This window comes from Hoplias malabaricus, chromosome 1 (genome assembly GCF_029633855.1).
Source record: "Hoplias malabaricus isolate fHopMal1 chromosome 1, fHopMal1.hap1, whole genome shotgun sequence".
In the NCBI taxonomy this organism is placed as follows: domain Eukaryota; kingdom Metazoa; phylum Chordata; class Actinopteri; order Characiformes; family Erythrinidae; genus Hoplias; species Hoplias malabaricus.
Genome location: NC_089800.1, coordinates 63,488,518 through 63,510,077, shown reverse-complemented (window position 1 = coordinate 63,510,077; position 21,560 = coordinate 63,488,518). Strand labels below are relative to the sequence as shown.

The window sequence follows — 21,560 nt, the reverse complement described above, 5'->3', positions numbered from 1 at the left end:
TTATCTTTTTACCTTTTAGATTTGCTTACTCCTGGAAGGCTGTTGGTTAAGAATGAAGTGTTCTTGTAGAATAGTTTACAGTTAGTTTAATCAGAAATCAACATTCTGTACTGCACTGTTTATAGTCATTCCATCCTATGATTCAGATGTTCTGACCGATCTCCTGCTTTTTAACCGAATCAAGGCACAGTTCCAATGGCTTCATCATTAACTAGCCATCAAGAACCTGTAAACATTCCACAAATATCACATAAACGTCTCAACCGGCTCCTGCTGGTCTGTAGACCTTTGGGAATGTTTAGACAGACTGAGAGATTGATCCTGGACACTCATCGTTCCAGTCCTAAACCAGATACAGCATAATGTTTAGACTTGTGCGCAGGGGCTTCGCTCATTCATGTTAGTCTCTTCCAATGATTTACAAGAGCTTCAATTTACCCACTTACAGTGGAATTTCCATTTCCAGAGAAGTCCTGTCTTACAAGGTTTGCAGATTTGATGATGAGTAAACGGACTATATATTCTTGTATTTAGTGGTTCTTCAAATAGTCTTTGGAGTCCACCTTATTTATTAACATTTTGGATTTCTTGTTCAGGTATTTTTGGAACATCTTGGAACTAGAATGATTTTAGATTAGGTACCAATTTATATTTTATTTTAGTTTACGTTACATTTTACCCTCATCACTCTTACGTTGATGTTAAACCTTTTTTACTTGCACAATCAGATATGATGCAAGACATTTTTGTTTAATAGCTGAACATTTGGACTTGAAATATGAAGAATGAAATACAATCATTTTAATTAATAACACATTTTTCCAGGTCAAGTAGAGGAAATATTATGGAACCCACAAATAAATACATAAATAAATAAATAATCACTATTAGCTCCTCTTCTGACTTTCTATGATAGCCTGTGTGGCATGGACTTTTAGTATACACCTGTCATACATAGTTTAATAATTTGCTACTATTTAAAAAACTGTATATCACTTATGTCCTTAAGTGTGTATGTACTCAAATTGTACTGTGCTGTGCGAATGGTTATAACAGTCAATGCTTGCTTCCATTGTTAAACCTCTCAGCAGTCACTTTTTTTTTTAACAAAATTGAATTTGATCTATGCCCTTTTTGACAGGCTAGCATGAAAAACAGTTATGTAAGCTTCCTAGGCATAACAGAACAAAAGCTCAGGCTGTGCTTGTAAATATATGCGCCAACTCTGATAAGAAAACCATGCAGCTTTTTTAGTTTATGCACTACAGGATGTCTCGGGGGACAAGATACCATCACTGACACAGCTAAGCAGGAAATTAAATGCTAGCTTGTACCATTGCCAGGCAAAGTCAGGTTAAACACTGACCTTTGGCATCCTCTAATCTCTGCTGACCACACTCAAGCTGAACATTTCTTAAAAACTCCCTGCAAAAGTAGTTTTATGGCACTTGTGTACATAATGAGTCACTCTTTAGATGACTCAAAGACAAAGGTACTGTTAACAGTGTTAAACGGAGGTTTAACAAATACAGGTTACAAGAGTACAATGAACAAGGATCTAGTTTAGATGTGCATGCAATTAAGTATGCATGCAAAGTGATCAAATCTGAACACTGTAATCAGTTTGATTAAGATTTGGTAATTTCTCATTACCTCTGCTGTGTCATATGATTTATCAGTATATCTGCTGCCAGGACACATTATTTTAGCTATGACAACAAAACAAGCAGTATTTTCTTATGGTATGCACACACCAGCTCATTTGGAGTTTAAAATTATCTTTCAATCTCTGTGCATCAGAACAATATTATGCACTAAATGTATATCTCTATTAAGATTAAGTGATTGTAATCTCACAAACAAGATTTCTGACTATAATTTTGCAGATAAGCTTACTGTGCGCTTTTATTTCTCGACAAGTGATTAATTCTACTGTTGCCTCAAGAACTGACACACAGAAAATAAATAGAAGGAATGCTGTGATTTATTTAAATATATTTTTACTAATCAAATCTGTCGATGGAACCCAGAAAGTGATACATATTTGGCTGCATTTCTTACTTATGGCCCACATTTGGCCTTGAATGATGGTGTTGACCCAGGGTGAGGCTGGGTGCCTCAGCTCGGCCACAGGTCAACCTTAAGAGCCAGATGTCAGGTGAGTCGTAGACTAAATTTAGTTTAAATTGACTTTTGGCTCATGTTTTCCCCCATACAATATGTGCCATAAACCAACTCAAGCCCAAATTATGATATTTGGTCCATGTCAAGCCCACATTTGCTGGTGCCATAACAGCCAAAAAGTTAAACGAGTGCCAAAGATGACACACATTAAACAGAAATAAATCTGCTATCTGTAAAGTATAAACAAAGCACAGTGTGGAAAGCCCACTGACACAATCTTGATAGTTACTGTTAGATTTACAGACCATCTGATTCTGGGACTATGTTAAAGATAAAATTAAATAGTTTTTATATTCCATAGGAGAAGCTATTGGTTGATGTTAAGACTAGAATCTTGATACCAAGGTTCCACGTCACCAGATTCGCTAATGGTTTTTCCACTGTGTTGAATGCTCAGCTGCTACTCATTCACATATATCGATCCTTTTCTTTCGTTCCCACCACATTGTTTGCTTTTCAATGAGATGGAGGGCAGCAAATGTACAGTATTTTCAAACAAAGCCTTGAACACTCAGGTCAAATTTCACCAGCTCTGTTGACTCACTCCTGCATTATACAGAGGGAGACGGGGCTGAATGCTATCTGGCTATTGTTCTTCTTTGACTAGTGTAAATAGGGAAGAGCAGGAACTGATGAGTGAGGAGCTTTCAGAACTGGCAGTTGTTTTATGAAGGTGACTCAGTGTCACATCCTCTCTTGCCAAATACACTTTTCCTCAAGGATAGAGCTATACTGTAGCTTTACCTGTTTCAAATAGGAAAAAATCTTTGCTCAGCTTGTCACCATGTACAGAGGGGAATTCTGTACCATTCTCAAGTTTCTCCAGAAAAAAGTTTTCTCTCTCTCATACTTGTATTCTTCTTCTTTCTGAGTGTAGATGAGCGGATCTGCTCTCCTCCATTCATGGTGCTGAACAGTGAGTGCGGACCAGACACATTGGAGCAGATCAAGCAACATGGTCTTACATTCCCCTTCAGTAAGTCCCTCCCCTTCCTGCTAGGAAAAGCCAAAGGAAGTGGCAGCTTGTTTGCCCCATTTTATAGTGAGGCAGGGTTAGTCATCAGGTTTCATTTCACAGTATTATAACACCTTTGATAAACACCATCAACCCTCATCAAAGCTAGAGAAATAAGCATTCTTTAAATAAAGTTATATTGAAAGAAAACAACGTTTTCTTTTTTTTTTTTTAATCCCTCAGTTTGCAAAACACGGGTTGCACATGGAACCAACTCTCACGAGGTAAGACTCCACCATGTTTCTATTCATCTAATGTCAGGTTATTAAATATTTACACTTAGACACGTACTCATAACCAACATAAGCACTCAGGCATACCATTTAGTGTTTAATATAATTAAGGAGATTGAATCACAGTTCTAAATAATAGTGTTGGGCAGTCTTAAATCACATCATATTTATTAGTAGGATGCATATTAAAATTAGTCTGCAGCAATACCATTAGAACCGTAATAAGGAGTTCTCATTCTGTTGACCTGCTTCATGAATTTTCCACATTTTTCTCTGTCTATGCAGATGGCAATCATCTTTAGTGCCGAGGACCTGAAGGATGTGAAACCTCCATGTGTGATCCAGAGCTTCATCAACCATAATGCAGTGCTGTATAAAGTGTTTGTGGTTGGTGACGCGTACACATTAGTTGAAAGGCCCTCCCTCAAGAACTTTCCATCTGGTCCAGCCGGTAAGCTTTTAACATAGCTTTCCCTCTCCTTATAGTAGGGTTTTTTTTTCCTCTGTTGTACTTGTGTGGTATTTCATTTTAGTAACATTTTGCAGTATGGACCTACACTTCAGGAGTGCTTGAAAGTGACAACGGGTTAAGTCACCTCTCTGGTTATCTTATGATGAATCATGCATTCTGTTTGTTTTTGAATGGTAAATTTAAAAAATATTCACAGTCTCTGTTGTGTCTGGTAATGAAACTGTCATTAGCAGTGGAATCAATCATTTTCCCAAATCATTGTCCTTTAGCCATTATGCTGCTACCTAGTGGCCTGGATGTGTACAATTATGTACTAAACATGATCATTCCATTCAGGATCTTTTAAAGCAAAATTCTCAGATAAACTACGCTTTTATAGAAACATTTAAAAATAATAGATACATTAATTTTTTTTTTGTCCCGTCTTTATTTTCTTTCTACTTTTAGTGGTACAAAATTAATTATTATATATTACTTTAATTCTTTGGAATATTTGTTGAGTCATGTGTTTCAACTTGAACTCAATGTCCATTAATGTTTATTAATAAGATAGGAATTGTTCTAGTACATTTCATACAGAGCCAGGAACTAGGTTTTTCAGACCTGCTGTAACAGCCTAATACACCCCAGTCATTCAACTGGTTTGGGTGTGAAAGACATTGTGAAGAGCATGCTCTTGTTTTTACTCGGTCAGCATTAGCCCTGTATGTCAAGCTTTCAGTGCTGTACCTTTTTTAAAAGCATGTCTTTTAAATACACTACAGTACAAGCAAGTATGCAAAGCAGCTATTGCAGCTACTATACAAGCCGGATAACTATAAGCATACTTTCACAGTTTGGCACGTGGCTAACTGAAACAGTCATGCTTTAGCTTAGTGTAATAGGGGCTTAAAAACTGACCTAAGTAAAGGAGGAAAGCGCCACTGAAGGTGTTTTTCAAAGAAGGTGCAAAGTTTCTAAACACTCATTGTTTCCTGGTTCCTTTTTATCTTTCCTTCCTGTTTCTGAGTACTACAAAAGACGTGAAGAAGAATGATTCCAGTCAAATCACTTGTAATATAACTGGGACATTATGGCAGCTGTTTGGTCACAGTACAATTATGATAATTCATTATTTTTGTGTGGGTTTTCATTTTGTAGTGTGTACTTTGTCATAAGTATCAATGGTTTCAAATTTATCATGAAAATTCAGTCTCAGTGCTGTCAAGTTAAAAATATGGTATCCCTTTTTTATTATGTGAGCTGCCCTTTGCTTTTTGTGGACATTTCCTAACAAAAAAAAAAAAAAGAAACTGGTCAAAAATTACCTGAACTGAAAACCTATTTTAACATGGGTCATGTAAAGGAATACTATGTAGTATTTTTACCTTAAAATGACAGCTTCAAAATCATTGTGATGACCTACTGAGCTGTAATAGGGGGAATAGGGCCTCTTGTTGTTATTCCTGGCTCAGCACTCCAGAAACTGCCCTATGTAACTTATGGAAGAGGGTAGGAAAACACCCACCCCTCCCTCCCTATTGATTTAAAAAAAATCTTACCTAGTGTTCCTTTAAAATGATTACATCCCATCACCAGGATGTTTCTTTTAAAATCTTGATAAGGCTGTGCTCTTTAATCAAATAAGACATAACTTAGCTCCTCTATCTAGTCAATCTGTTGCAGAATACATGTCTCTGAGAGAGCCTGTGAGCTGCCATGTTGGCTGATGCAGTACTTAAATGGAAATTTGCTGATGACTAAGAGTGATAGATCATTGGATGAAAATAAAATAGTTTTAAAAAAGCAAGCATGTTCCCCCACCCACCCTCCCACAGTTCTTCCCTTAGCTCTCAAAGCAATAGTTCAGCCAAAACGTTAGTGTGAACAGTTTTGTTTAAGTGTAGTACTCAAGAAATCAGCTGATACAAATTGTGCTTTTTATAGTCTTGCAATGATGAGACTCACATTGCTGAGTTTGTATTTTATATATTTCCTAACTCACCACACTTTTGCCTATACACCTATATATAGTGTAATTCCATAAATAGGCTTAGTGTTACTGTAATGTTGGTATCTTTTTTTATTATCAGTAACCATTTGGCAAACCAGCTTTACTCTGTCTCCTCCTGCCTTCACCCTTCTGTTTAACTGCTCAGTTTTCTCAGCTCCTGGCCTCTGCTGCTGCCTAGTGGCCCCTCTGCACACTAACATTACTTACATGAGGAAATTATCTTCTTTTTTCCAGACAGAAAAGCTATTTTCTTCAACAGCCATAATGTGTCCAAGCCAGAGTCATCTTCAGACCTTACCTCTGTAAGTCCCTCTGGAAATTATTTTTAATATGGTCACATGCATCAATTCAACATAAAAAGGTTCCTTTACAGTGAGTAAAAATTGTGATGAAAGGACAATAATTACATAAGTACAATGACATTTCTTCAGGTTAACAATATTAGAAGTAAAGTCATTTGACATCATCAATATACAGACTTTTCACTTGTAATAGCCAACAAATCCCTCTTTACCAGGGTACTATTCCAATTGGGAAGTTTTGGGTAAAAAATAAAACCAAATACTTAGTGTGTGTGTGTGATGTTTTTATAAGAAGATCCCCCTTTTATTTTGTAGAGGGACAATGTAGAAGGTGTTTCCCAGCCCCCCAGTGATGATGTGATCAGTAAGCTGTCAAGATCGCTGCGGCAGGCTTTGGGGGTGTCACTCTTTGGCATCGACGTCATCATCAATAACCAGACAGGCCAACATGCAGTCATTGACATTAACGCATTCCCTGGTGAGTGTTCAAAAGAAACAAGTGCAGTAGTTCTGTGCATTCCTGTTTCGTACAGCATAACGTAGATATTTTTTCCTCCTCCACCTAGTTGTCTGCCCATAAAGGGACACATTAGAATGTGTTTTAAATACAAACCTGACATTTTATTTTTGATAAAGCCTTTATTATCAAGACATTAATAACTGGCTTTTTTGTTTTTATTTGGGCATACGTCCGATTGGGCAGAGTTCTCCAGTAATATAGTACTGAATCTACAGCAGATGATTTTGTGGAGCCCATTTTCATTTTTAGAATGTGATCTGTAATGGATGAGCCAGTCTACTGATGGATAAAATAAAAACCTCACAAAATGCACAAATGATGAATACAGATGAATAAGATATGAGGTGCACAGAGCACAAAAAAACAGCACACAAATAGTATCTCTCACATTGAAAAACAACAGGACCAAGTCATCAGAAATAATATACAGTGTGGACCATCATCTAAAACCTCATGCTTAAAATCTATGGATTGTGAACAGTTACCAGGTATAATTGTGTTAGTTAGATTGTTTCCTTGCTCTATGTGAGAAGCTCTCCAAAACCAGAATTGATCTTGTTGCCTATTCACAAATATCTCCAGATTTTTAATACATTGCCTCTATTTTTCACACCAGGTTACGAGGGTGTTCCAGAGTTTTTCAGTGACCTCCTTAAACATATTACCAGCGTCCTCCAAGGCCAGTCGTCGAGTGAGTGCCCTGCTCTGCCTTCCACTCAGCCCCCCTCCGGACAGCTAACATCTCTGGCCACAGGAGAGCGGAGCTGCACCCCCTCACAGGAATGCTGCAGTCTGCTGGCCAAGGAATCTGACAACAGCAACCCATGGATTGTGGAGGGAGAGGGGAGCCTAAAGGGTTCATGCCAGAGACTGGGCTGCACACCAGCCATGTCCCCCAACTTCCAGCAGCATTGCGTGTCCACGATAGCCACCAAGGCCTCATCACAGTGACGGCCTTCTTTGCTTCTTCCTCTGAACAAATAGTGCAAACTAAGTGAATAATAATAATAAATAACAATAACAACTGGTATTAATATATCTATAATGAGAAAGAAACATTTTACTATATTGGTTATGATGGTGTTGATAATGGGGTGATGAATTCCTTATGCCTTTCTGTATAATTTTTTTTCTTTTTCAGTTTAATAACTCGCAGTACTGTAATGTGAACTTAAGTAAATTCAGCATTGATCAGCTGATTTCTTTTAATATACAGCTTTGTCTTATTTCATTTTTGTTTTAGTTTTTATTTATTTTTAATTTTTTTTTGGGGGAACCATGTGGTGAATGAGTGAAGATGTGATAACACACGAGTGTGAACAAGAGGGAAACAGCACTTGAAGCTTTCCATGTCTGTCATTGCTTCAGGCAACAGAGGTTCTTAATGATGTAGCCATTTGTCTATAAATCAAATCTAGAAAATTGAGAACTTGTAATTATGGCTTTGTGCTCCATGTTAAGCGTTGGTTCTGCATTAGTGTCATTGTGCATGTGCAGATTTCCCAGTCAGCTCCAAACTAAGAGCAAAACAGAATAAAGTAACTTTTAAGGGAAAAAAGAAGCTTCAAGACACCTGACATTTTTTGTATGCCTTTCTGGTAGATATTATTTCTGGCAGTGTTTGAGGCTTCATGGCATCTATGGCTTGACGATTGACCAATGTCAGGTGACATTGATTTATACTGACACTGGGCTGCAACATGACATACTTTTCGAGTGAAAAAAAAATTATATAAAATGTTATAGCATAGTATATATCATATTGATTTTATGCTGATGAGAGTTTTAAAAAATCGTTTAATCTTCAGGTGTAATATACATTATTTAGAGGCCACAGAAAATGTTTACCTTTTTTCAATCTGACTTGTTAACCTGTGTCATTTTATCAATTATGGTAATTTAGAAAGTGACTTATCAAAAAAAGTCATGAAATATGTCAAAATTATCAATGATCCCTAACAGATGCAACCTTGATGGGAAAAAGTATTCATAAATATTTATGTAGGTCTATGTCTGCCATTATGAAGGAGGGTTTATGTAGGTGTTGTGTGTCCTTCTGAATGCTGAAAGTGTTATGAAAAGACACATTTACAAGAGGAGTGAATAAGTGAGTCTGTGTATGTCTGTGGATTTTTTTTTTTCCTTTTCCTCAACAAAATTTGTTGCATTCCTCAAATTCCAGTATTTTTTTGTATTCGGAATTTGTTTTTGAACCATATATTTCTATGAAACGGTATCCAAGTCAAGTCACACCTTTTAAGAACAAAGACATTGTTATATAATGACTGTATATATGGAGTCATTTTGCTATTTTGAAATTGCACAGAGAGAAGTATGTTTTTATGAAATTTCACTTGAAGGCATACGTTAGATGCCTGTAACATAATCATTCCCATTATGTTTTGATGAGCGAGACGTTCTTAGTTTTACTCTATTTTGTTTATGAGAAACTTGTGAATTATTAATATAATTATCCCAGTATATTAATGAAATTCAAATGACCGAAAGCTCTTGTAAGTAAAATGTTTAATTTGCTGGTTAGATTAACAGAAGCTAAATGTTAGGGAGTTTTCATTGCAAATCTGCCTCACTGAGCTCTTTCGGACTCAGCAGCTTGTCAGCTCTCATTTGGAAAATGTCAAATCAGACCTTGTTTTCTTTCACATTTACCAGAATGAATAACATTTATATATTACAGGTGATATATATTTTTTTGTTTGTTTTATAAATGTCTGGCTGTTTTATCTTTGTTTTGGACAAGTCTGCATTCACTTGATCAGAATTAATGTACTAATATTTGTTTATTTGGTAGATGCATAGGTTTTATTCTTATTACTTCATATGTTAGCAAATGTTGATATTGGTGCTTTTTAACCAAGATGAAATATCACTAAAACCAGTTTATTTTCTCTCTGTGTTTGGATAGTAATTGAACAAAATATGGTCAAATTAAAATGATTAATTGGTTTTGAATGGTTTGGTGTTAATTAAAAAAAATGTAACACTTTCGCCTGTCAACTGCATAAAAATGTAGTTTATTTTTTAATAGTACTTTATTAGTATAATTGTTTATTTTTATTTGTATTTTTTTAACTGGTTATTCATGTTGGACGTTTGTGTGCACAACAAGAGGCATTTTTTAAAAACATGTTCCATGTTAAAAACCATACCAGAGGACTCTGCAGATGTAGTTTGAAAAATGATGACAAACTTGATGTTGTTGCAGTGCTGTTTGGTCACTTTCCCTTTGTACTTGAGGAATTGTTTGTCTCATAGAGATGTACAAAATTTACATTGAAGCTTCTGAGTCTTTGCTTTGTAGAGAACTTTTGGTACTTCCACTGACAGCAGTTTGAGATTTTCATGTGTAGAGCTTTCCTTCACCTACAGGGACCTACTTTCAGAAGTGGACCTCTATATCTTTGTATATACCAAAATCTCTAAGCACCTTAGCACAAAGTGAATTCAGTGATCAGCCTCCATTTATCATTTTCTGGAACCCTCCCTCCCATTCTTTGTAACAATATATTTAACAAAAAATCTCTCAGTCTAATGGACATTATAAACTTAACAGATATGAAATGAGTGCAGTTCTTCACTAAAATAAGTGACAAACTGCACTCAGCTGGAAGAACAGTCCTTACGTGGCTGCCAGGAAGTAAAATTTAAATTGTGTTTTGTCACATGACCTAAAATGACCCATTTCTTAGCCTTGTGAGGTGGAGAGGGTATGACAGCTTTGTACACTGCTCTACTTTGTGTCTCTTTATTGTGCTCTTGCCTTTATTGTGCTTTGAAATGGAAACAAACTCACCCTAATACTCCTGACTTGTCATTGTTCTCTTGGTATCCACTTGAATGTTTACTTAGATATTGAACTAGGCAATGTATGTAAACAGTGCACAACCCTCCTTTATCTGCATACATACGTGCATTCATACAGAGCATTACGTACAGCATATTGTGTTTTGTAAGTTACAAATCAATCTACACTTTGTGATTTCTTCCAGATAAAAGCTTTTAAAAATTGACTTAAGACCTATGTATGAATTTGTGTATTGTACGTGTGTGTTTGTGGGAAAGAAGCCAGGAGAATTTAAAAGCTATGCCTAAAAGGGAAAGGCATCGGTTTTTCAGCATTTCTCAATAATGTGTCAAGCAGATGTTCAGGGTCTGAAATGTCTCTAGAGGCTACCCACCAATAGTTTGCAATAGTAATTTTACCTTAAATGTGCTTTGTTTGTTTGTTCATGTTTTGAATATATTAATGGCAGGAGCAACATGATTATTATCCAAAGAAACTGTGCAGCTCTTTCTCATTTCATGGGTTTTTCTTGAGATTATTCAACCTGTGCATGCAGTTCAACATCCATGTCCACAATGGGTGCACTTTGAAAAAATCAGGAAAATGGCTAGACATTTCGCTTCAAATGTATGATGCATCAAATGTAGCATTTTGCAGCACTCACAGATTCTCTAAACCAGGGGTCACCAGTCTTATCCAAAAAGGGTGTGTGGCTGCAGGTTTTCTGTCAAGTCAAACAGGAGTATAACTATAACTTTGTAGAGACTGAGACTAGTTGATTAGGGTAGGCAGGGTTGCATACTTTACAAATTTAAAGAACCAGTTATGCCAGCTTCAGGATTGGGTACTTCCCAATGCTAAAATCAGTTTACTACGATAGTGTATTATATATTTAATATTTAGGGAATAATGAGTATGGAACTATTTCGAAGCTGAAGGTGAGCGGCAGAGTGGGTGGGCGAGTCTGGTACCTTTCGGCATTTAACGTGTCCAAGAACCGCCTACTTCTACTACTACGACAGTAAAAGACATTTGACTGACATATAAGAACCTATCACAAGTCTGCTATTTTGACATGACGGGTAGAAGGAGACAGATGGCCAATCAGAATGCAACCGGCAGAATCCTGACAGTGAGTCCAACTTAACGCATTGAACGTATCAGATTCTCCGTCAACTTCTGATATTCTTCTGAATTTTGATGCAGGGAACAATTTCATATTTGCACTTGTACTAAATGAAAGCTAAGTGAGCCACGTCTGACATATTTTATTAGGCATTAGGGTATTTCTTTTTGGAATAAACTCTTCTGAAATGTGTAAGTTTAGTCTAAGCCCAGATGTAGGACTTTAAAATATGTTTAAGTGGTAGGGTATCAATCAACTTTTGCGTATTTAGTGTACCTAATACATTCTCCTATAATTTGTTAAAACAAAATGCCAGGGATGCCTTTTTAAAACATGATAAAACACAGAAAACAGTAAAAAAAAAAAAAAACTATGCCACAATGGAGAAATGTTATATGACAGATAATTAGGATAAAATATGCCAGCGAACAGGCCCATGACGGTCTGAAGATCCATATTGGTCCGTTTGATGTCACTCAAGTCTGCCCTCTGCATTTTCTGCTTCATGATTGGTCAGATTTGACGTCAATCGAGGCTGTGGCTCGTGGTTGGGTGAATTGCTTAAATAATAAGAAAAAAATCTCGTATTTTCGGGATTTGTCGAAGCAAGTGCAAAGCCGCTGTCCGCTCAGAAACAGGCAGGAGGAAGGTAGCTAGCTAGTGTACACTGGAAAAGAAGAACGAGGCTGGCTGTTCAGAACCTATTAAGAAGGAAATAAGAGCGCTTAACTGGAAGCGAAGAGGGTGAAGTTAAGGAGAGGACTTTGTGGTAAAATGTCGCCGAGAGAGACTTGTGTTTAGCCGCGGATAAACGGGAGAGAGGAGGAGGAGGAGGAGAGAGGGGCTGTATGAGGGTTCAGTGAATGAAACAGCTCCAGCTCTTCGGCTCGGAGAGAAGAGATAAGCGCGAACATGGCTGACAGGACCGCGCCGAACTGTCACCTCCGACTCGAGTGGGTTTATGGATACCGCGGACACCAGTGCCGCAACAACCTGTACTACACCGCCGCCAAGGAAATCGTCTACTTCGTGGCCGGAGTTGGAGTCGTGTACAACACCCGGGAACACAAGCAGAAATTCTACCTGGGCCATAACGATGACATTATCAGGTGAATACAGAGTGGTAAAACATTTAAGGAGCTAACGGTGTAAACTAACGGTAAAGACGGCGGTCAGCGGCCCGCCTGGAGCAGGGTCACGGGAAGAGTTTCGCTCTGAAATGTCCGTTTGTTAATAATGAGTTTTGTATCTAGCTACTTCTCTCACAAAACGACTAACGGCTTTAACGGTCGCTTTGGCGCTGCTACGTGAGGTTCTCGTTGTGCGGAGCTACTCTAACGACACTCCCCTCCTTATATAACCGCCCCGCAATACAACTCGCGTTTTAACGGTGAGATTAGTAGAAAACGTATAGCTCCTAACATTTACCACTTCACACAAACTCGCAGATTAGATTGCGTTCTTGTAGGTTTCATACATGGTCCAGAGGCTCAACAAGGCTTTTTTTTTTAGCCGTCCTTTTTTTTGACCAAGTCAGAAGTTACTCCCAGCTGCACTAGTCTTGGGTTTAACGCTCACCTTAACTGTTATCAGTCTGTTCAAGGACACGGGGATAAAAGAGGTTTCTTTAAACGGCACAGCAAGGGTTAATGGTGTCAGTCAGTCGTCCACGTCGTCTGCCTAGTGCAATAAATTAACGTTAGATTTTTTTTAAAGTTTAAAACTTGTAAACGTTTTACATAGACGTGTAAAATTTAAGCCTGCAACGTCTTTCCTTGTCGCCCTCCCCCAATTTCCTCTGTTCTTGTGTTGTTTTATTGAGTCATTATGGATGTGCAAAATAAATTTGCCTTGCGATAGGATGATGCCCTGTCCAGGTTGTGTTTCTGCCTTGAGCCTGTGATTCTGGGTAAGCTCCAGAATTGCCATGGTCTAGATCAGGCTGGAGTGGTTACAGAAAATTAATGAATTAATTTTTAAACGTTATTAAAAGTTAGGCTATACCCCAGGTTACCTATGAATGCCTCATAGCAGACGGGTCAAAACCTTGGGGTGGGTAGGCAGTGTCGTCATATACCAAATAAAGTATCTAAATTCTGAACTTATGTTCTTTTTTTCTGCAATATTTTGTGTAGGTGTTTAAACAATGAATTTTCATAATATTTCCCATGAAATATATTTTAAGAATTAAAGTAAGTACATAGTAAATAAAATATGCTGGAGTCATGTGTTTCTTCTAAATGATATAAGGCATAAAATAATTTTGGCTAAGGTTAGTGTCATTAACTGGCAACCCTGATTAAACCAGTTTGTTGTTTAAATCCCCCCCCCCCTTTTTTTTTAAACACTTCCACTGCTGCTTAGACTTGTGGTGCTTTCTGACCATATGGCTTGTTTGTTTTTACTTTTGAATTCGTACACACAAAGCTGCCTTTTCAGTGGACTGTGCTACTGCATTTAAGGTTTGTGTCCTCAGCATTTTCCTGGTCTTAGTTTTTCATCTCTCTTGTGCTCACTTCAACAGAGCGATATACAATTGTATACGTGTTGTCTTAGGAATTGTAGCAAGGGGTGAGAGTATACTTTGCCGCTAGTCAGCTGGCTCAAAACTCCATTATTTATTAGGATAGAAAAAACTGACTTTGCATTGCCTACTAAAAGTGACACTCCTTTTTTTGTGCCTTAATGATTGCTTGTCTCCCCCTATATACAACAAAGATACCATCAAACTTATCCTAAAAATCCAACATGAGTTGCAGGAACATATCCAACCTTGAATTCAAAAGAGAATAAGAGAAAAAAACAGTGTTGAGGCTATAGATGTAAAACAGGCATTAGGCTCCTGAGCTACTAGTGCTGAACGGGACAGCTCCAGAAATACCCCAGATGGTTGGAGAAAGATTTAAGGAGTAGCTCATAAGATAAATGGAATGTACCGCTATCAGCCATCATGTTAAAATGATCCTCTGTGTTTCTGCCCACTTTTTCCTTTTTATCAGTTCCACTTACCATATAGATGGTAAGCACTTTGTACTTTTACTTTGTACTTTTACAGTTACAGACTGTAGTTTGTCTATTGCTCTTTGTTACATTTAACCCTGTTCTTCAGTGGTCAGCATTCCCACAGTACCGCCACAGGAACAGGTATTATTTGGATGGTTGGTCATTGTTAGCAATGCAGTGACACTGGCATGGTGGTGGTGTGTTCATATGCACTTATACAAGTGTGTCAAATACAGCAGTGCAGACTAAAGTCTGTAATTACAAAAATACAAAGTACCAAGTACGTACATACTTGTATGGCCAGTGGAGCTGAGAAAATGAAAGATAGTATAAAATAAAAGAGGTCACTTTAATATTATGCTTGATAGATATATAATAATTTTGCAGTATTAACAATTACAGTGAGTATTAACAATTACAGAGGCTGTAACAAATTGACATTGTGTAACGTAAGCCACCACACATGTTTCTGATCAATGTTCTTTGGTGAAAAAGGCCATTTCTTGGTTAAGCATGAATCATTTTTTTGGTTGCAGGCCAGTATTTAATCACATCAAGCATGTTAATGTGTTTTAATAGAGTTTTGGGTCCTCTGAACCAAAGACAAGTTTTGTTGATTTTCCAAGAGTAAATAATTACACTATGAGTAAAATTCTTTTATTTGCTTATAGGCAATTATTTTTATGTTTAATTTAAACAGAAAGAGTGTAGTAAAAGGGGCAGAATTAAATTAAACATATTTAAGTTCCTTGTCAAATAGTCTAATAACAAAGAGTGCCTTCACATTGAAGACCTGTCACTGAAAACCAATTTGCCAAGAAGAATGTGTTTGTGTGTATGTCAGTTCAGAAGACCCTTTCAGACCTATGCTTCTCTGGTTACTTCAGTAGCAGAATATAGACCCTGTTCTTGGCCCTCACAGATGACTGTCATGCTGTTCATGCATATCAAATGCCTCCATATGGCAGTAGTGTCATATTATTATTAGGAGTTTTTTTGTGTTTTATTTATGTTCAATATTTTGGAGAAAGACTATAAATATAGTTTCAGGGGAAAAAAGATAACATTGTCACTGGGGTGGTACCCAGGTCATGGGTTTGTCTTCAGAAACTTATTTAGAAGAAAAAAATATGGAAAGGCTTTAAATATTCAGCTTACCCAAGAGAAAATTAATATAGTGTACCTTTATGATACACAGACAGACTGTAAAACAACAACTGTAAACTTGGTTAACTGTAAATTTTAAAACTGTGCCAAATGTTACAATTTACAAATTTTCAGATCAGGATGTGTGTGTTTGTGAACCGTGACACAGGAATATTTGAACACTGTAATTCATACCAAACTGCAGCATCTTATTGAATATAACAAACATCTGACAAATCACATATACAGTGCAATTACATATTATGACAAGCATTACATGTATCATTCGCCTTGCTGTGCCCACATTGAAGTAGCTTAGCACGTTGTACCACTGCTTTATTTGAATGCATTTCCTGTGTTTTCAATAGTCAGGTGATGATGTGAGGAAAATGATATAAAATATACTGAATATGTTCTACTTATTTTTTAAGTTTTCATACTATATTAGCACATGGCTGAGTATTTTTGCTTAGAAACTGCAGCATTCGAAAGACAGTCCAGGATGTCAGAATTCAGATAGCCTGGGTTTCATAAATCACAAACCTAAGGTTCCAGTCCCATGGAGTGTCAGAGAGATGAGTACGGTTAGAGGCTCGGACTAACTGCATATTTATTGATCCATATGTACTGAATGAAGTTGAAATTGTAGCGTTACATCTAAGGAACTATTAAGGTTATATTTTATTTTGTATTATATTTCATTTATATGGGGCGGCACGGTGGCGCAGCAGGTAGTGTCACAGTCACACAGCTCCAGGGACCTGGAGGTTGTGTGTTCGATTCCCGGTCCAGTCTGTGAGGAGTTGGTGTGTTCTCCCTGTGTCTGCATGGGTTTCCTCCGGATGCTCCGGTTTCCTCCCACAGTCTAAAAACACATGTTGGTAGGTGGATTGGCGACTCAAAAGTGTCCATAGGTGTGAATGTGTGACTATGTGTGTTGCCCTGTGAAGGACTGGCACCCCCAAATATAATATATATATATATATATATATATATATATATATATATATATACTCAGTGCCTTTGCGTAAAAACAGTTTAAATTTATTCTGTATCAGAATTTAGCTCCATACTTCATCCACTTTAAGTTATCTGATTAATTCTTAAGCTTCTCCAGGGGTGTTGAAGATATGAGAACAACCTTCATGAGTCACTAGTAGTCATGAGGAAGGGATCATGCCAAAAAAAGCCCCAAAGACAGGGGGCTGTCACCTCACCTCCTAGAATTGTTAGTGTTTGGGCACTGGTTGGTTTTATAGAGTATGCACACTTTTGTTTTGCCTGCTGTTACCAGAGTTTCCTAGTCTATATAGTCCCAAAACTTCATTATGAGAGTTTTTGGAGAAGCATTGAAGTCTCTGTTCTTGGACCAATACTGTGTGCCCCCTCTACTGTGTATTTTGTGCTTGAGAGTGCTGACTCTAGAAGCTCTGGTATCCTGCTCTCCAGAATGGCACATGCATTTGCTCCCTTGGCTCAGGCTCCCTTAGGGGATTAATAAGTGTTTGTTTTTTGTTTCAACACATAGATTAATGGATAATGGATCTATTAAAAAAACAAGTAATAGTTGCACACTTTGTTCTGATTATGGACATTAAATATAAAACAAAAGAACTTATGTTAGATCACTGTCATCATCATCATCTTTGCTTCTTAATCCATTTCAGGGTCATGGTGTATGTAAGATCAACAATGTAATTATTTTTATATTTGTGGTGTCTGTTGATTAAAAATGTCATGGTAATCATAACAATATTCTGTTCAATTTCTAGTAATTTGTAGTTTTGGGAGGGAGATATATTTTGACGATTTTGAATGAGAATTTCTTAAGTTGAAAGTTTAGGGAGAGCTTGAGCAGTGAAAATAATGAAGCTCTGACACTCTGAAGGTTTAATGTAGAAAATTGATGCTGCTACAGCTCAGCTCATGGCGCAAACAATAAAAATGTATCCAGTTTCCAGCTTTAACAACTTTTCATGAGATAAATGGATGGATTAAGTGGGGTATGAGACTAAACGTGCCAAACATAGTTCAGGAGGTGTGTGTGTGTGTGTGTGTGTGTGTGTGTGAAACCACTAATACATCCTAGGCCCAGTAAGAGTTCACAGATTAATCATTTTCATTAACATTTTACTAAATACATCACTAGTTTATAAATTTTTCCATATGAAAATGTCCTCTGAGCATATCAAATATATAAAGGATAAAGCACCAATTCATTGAAAGTTACTGCTTGGTGTGTGGCAGGGTGGATGGTTCTGCTTTTGTAGCTGTGTTTATTCATATGGCAATGGTGGTTGCCCTGGAGTAGAATGCTCAGTGGACAGTGTAAGGTAAGTCCTGGGCTGAGCTGCAGATGATGAACAGCGCTCATTGTGTAGCAACTCATGTGGAACAGAATGAGAGAAAAATAAATGGGCCCTTCCTTAGACAGCAGACAAGCAGCTATTCTTGCCCTCTTTAAAGGAGTTGGTCTTACTGAACGTTTAAATGTAAACATTGTACTAACAGTAAAAATGGTCATATTGCCAACATGTACCTAGACTAGCCCAAATATTTCCCTAATTATGTGTGATTAAATGAATAAGAAACAAGGGAAACTAGTGATGGGTGGATCAATATTCCTTTCAGTTGCAATCTAATTCTGATACATGACTGGTGATAGAGATATAGATTTAATACTATCATTATTATTCTTGGTTTTGCGTTTAAGATTAGCTACATCATGAGGCAGGACATTAGCCTCACTTTGCCAGACTCTTTAGGGAGAATTTTGTACCTATTTCTACTTAACGTGGCCAAGATCCGCCTACTATAGCAGAATAAGCTAATTGACTGATACGCAAAAGAATCGATCACAAGTCTGCTATTTTGGCATGACGTGTGGAGGCAGTATTTTATTTTGGACAAGTATCAAAGCCAGTACATAATGAAACATGAAAGTATGTATACGTTGAGGTACAGACAGCCAATCAGAGTGTAACTGGCAGAAGCCTGACAGTGAGGCCAGGTAAGCAGTACACTGAATTTATCAAACGTCTACTTGTGGGTGGAGCGTCTGTAGCTGACACTAGGCAACACAGCACCTCTCACTTAAAATGTACACAAATGTATTTAATTTAAATGCATTCCAAAGGGATTTATTTATGTTACACTTATAATCTTGTTGCATTCTCCTACACATACTACTGACAATGTTTGTGAAGGTGGACTGGAAAATAAAATACATAAGCTGTGTGTGTGTGTGTGTGTGTGTGTGTGTGCCTGTGTATTTTACAGAAAGCCTGTAAATACTGCAATAAATGCAAAACCTGATGTTAACATTTCTGTGCATCTTACCCAGCTGAGTGATAAACCATAAAAAAAACCTTTCCACATAGTGGATTAAAAACTTTCCCATGGAGTTGTGTATAAAGACATAGGCTAAGTGTCACAAGTAACTCTATTTCTCTTCTTCACATTCTCTGCTAATTCTTCTGCTACCATAATTTATTTAGAGAATTTTCCACTGAGTGCGCACATGGCCTCAGCCTGACGGGATGATTGATAGGTGGGGAAGTCTATGAAAGAACACAGATTTAGTATGGTTGATAAGGTTTTTGCAAAGCTGAGATGTTTCTCTTAAATTTTTTGGATTATACCATCTTTTATCAAAATTACATTTCTAATGCATTGTCACTTATCTTTAAAGTATCATTTCATTATCACACGAAACAAGTTCATTCATATTGGGAAATATATTTTAAAGCATTCCAATTCAAACTTGCACAGCATTCAGATTACAAATGTAAATGGAATTTTTTAAATTAAAATTTTAAGCTCAAACCTTGATATAAATGTGGAACCCTTAATGTCAAATTTAGGATTACATTGCCATTTTCATTTTTATTTTTGTACTTGTTTGCACATTTAAGCATAACACTGCTCTCAGGAAAAAAAAACAAAAAACAAAAACATTGTATTCGAAAAATCATAACATTAGATTTAAATTAAACCATTTTTCAAATTTGAGCCTGTCTATATTTCTATAGGGCAGTTTTAGGCAGCTTGAGTAATTTACAACCCTGCGACTCATGTTCCAGTATAGTTAGATAACTAGCTGCTGTAACCACAAAACTGGTTTCAGTGACAATTTCCTTTTTCATTCATTCATCCAAAACTAATAGTTTGTCTTACTGTAGCACCTAAAGCTACCAACCATAAAGAAGATGATAGACTCGGTCACAGCAAGAAAATGAAGAGTATATTTTTATTTCTAATTTTTAATGTTTAATGTAAATGTAAAGGGATTTTAACAAATTGATTGTTACTACACAATTAGCAAAATTACAGTCATACATTAATCTGATTATAATTTGTTTTGAAAAACAATCATTTATGGAAAAATTATTCAAAATAAATAGTGTAAAAATAGAACTATTAAAAATGACTAGCTATGAATTAGCCAACACCTGTTTAGAAAGCCTTGAAACTCCTCTTTAATGGGACAAGATATTTTTTCATTCACCTTCATTCACCATTAGCTGTTGTAGAGGACAAAGAAAATGTATAAACTGTAAAGAATTAGGTAAAGCATACAAATCCATACCTCGACCCTCAACGGGATAAGCGGTTACAGACAATCAATGAGTGAATGAATAGCTGAATGAATTAATACAAATCCATCGTTTACTATTATGAACTGCTTTTGTCATTTCTCTTACCTGTGTGTGTGTGTTTTTTTTCTGTATGCAGTATAACAAATAATCAAAATAATACAACATATCAATACCCTTCAAGACATTGTGAAATCATTCCTACCTTTAGCAAACATTAAACATGACGTCAGTAAGCATAACAGGAAGGGGTAGGGGCACCATCGTGTCTGCAAGCGATTTAAAATTTATTTATACAGAATAAATTGTGTTCTAAGCCAGGTCATCATTGATTTTTTTATGTGATGTGGATGTGCCATATTAGCAATGCACTCCAAAGCCAAAAGTTGTAAAAATTTATTATTAAATTAGGACAATTGATTATATGCAAATGAGCATGTAAAGTAACATCAAATAAATTTAAGGGTTGTAAATAAAGGCAGTATAGCAGCTGTTGTATATCAGTCATAGAGTTTTTTTCTGGCACAGGCTCTTTCTCAGCTTGCTTCATTTTTGTCTCCACAGAGAAACAGGGTTGCATTTTTTACTACTCCAGTTAAATCGCTATTTTGTGATTGTCTGATTACAGTAATTTCAGCTCTTTTGTGTAGATTTCTTTTGCTAATAAAGCCTTGACAGAGAAGCAGTGAGAAATGTTTATTAATTTAACTTTTCCTAATAACATCTTGGGAAATGGCAGCAAAAGGTAATGTCAATTTGATGTTTATGTATAATATGTTTAATTAGAGTACATAAGTGATTAATGTTTGCTAATTTAATAACTATTTATACAACCCCAATTCCAATGAAGTTGGGACGTTTTGTAAAACATAAGCAAAAACAGAATATGATGATTTGCAAATACTTTTCAACCTATATTCAATTGAATAGACTACAAGAACAAGATATTTAATGTTCAAACGTATAAACTTACTGAATTTTCACTCATTTTGAAATTGAGGCCTGCAACACATTGAGTTGGGACAGGGGCAACAAAAGACTGGGAAAGTTGAGGAATGCTCAAAAGACACCTGTTTGGAACATTCCACAGGTGAACAGGTTAATTGGAAACACGTGAGTGTCATGATTGGGTATAAAGGGGCCATCTCTGAAGGGCTCAGTCATTC

General features: G+C 36.7%; 2 protein-coding genes across 5 annotated transcripts in view; both read left to right on the top strand.

Moving 5' to 3' along the window:
* itpk1b (inositol-tetrakisphosphate 1-kinase b) overlaps window positions 1-11,010 on the top strand; it is a 38,569-nt gene extending 27,559 nt beyond the window's left edge. Inside the window, exons 6-11 of the mRNA XM_066670497.1 lie at window positions 3,062-3,160; window positions 3,383-3,423; window positions 3,718-3,883; window positions 6,132-6,199; window positions 6,515-6,677; window positions 7,336-11,010. Coding sequence (XP_066526594.1) covers window positions 3,062-3,160; window positions 3,383-3,423; window positions 3,718-3,883; window positions 6,132-6,199; window positions 6,515-6,677; window positions 7,336-7,670 — 872 coding nt within the window. The 3' untranslated portion in view covers window positions 7,671-11,010. The remainder of the gene's footprint in view (window positions 1-3,061; window positions 3,161-3,382; window positions 3,424-3,717; window positions 3,884-6,131; window positions 6,200-6,514; window positions 6,678-7,335) is intronic.
* Window positions 11,011-12,265: 1,255 nt separating this feature from the next.
* eml5 (EMAP like 5) overlaps window positions 12,266-21,560 on the top strand; it is a 75,746-nt gene continuing 66,451 nt past the window's right edge. For all 4 annotated transcript variants that reach the window (XR_010802597.1, XM_066670481.1, XM_066670472.1 and 1 more), the window contains exon 1: window positions 12,266-12,759. Coding sequence is in view for 3 of the 4 variants with exons in the window: in XM_066670481.1 (XP_066526578.1) it covers window positions 12,563-12,759 (197 nt within the window). In the remaining variant the exon portion in view is untranslated. The remainder of the gene's footprint in view (window positions 12,760-21,560) is intronic.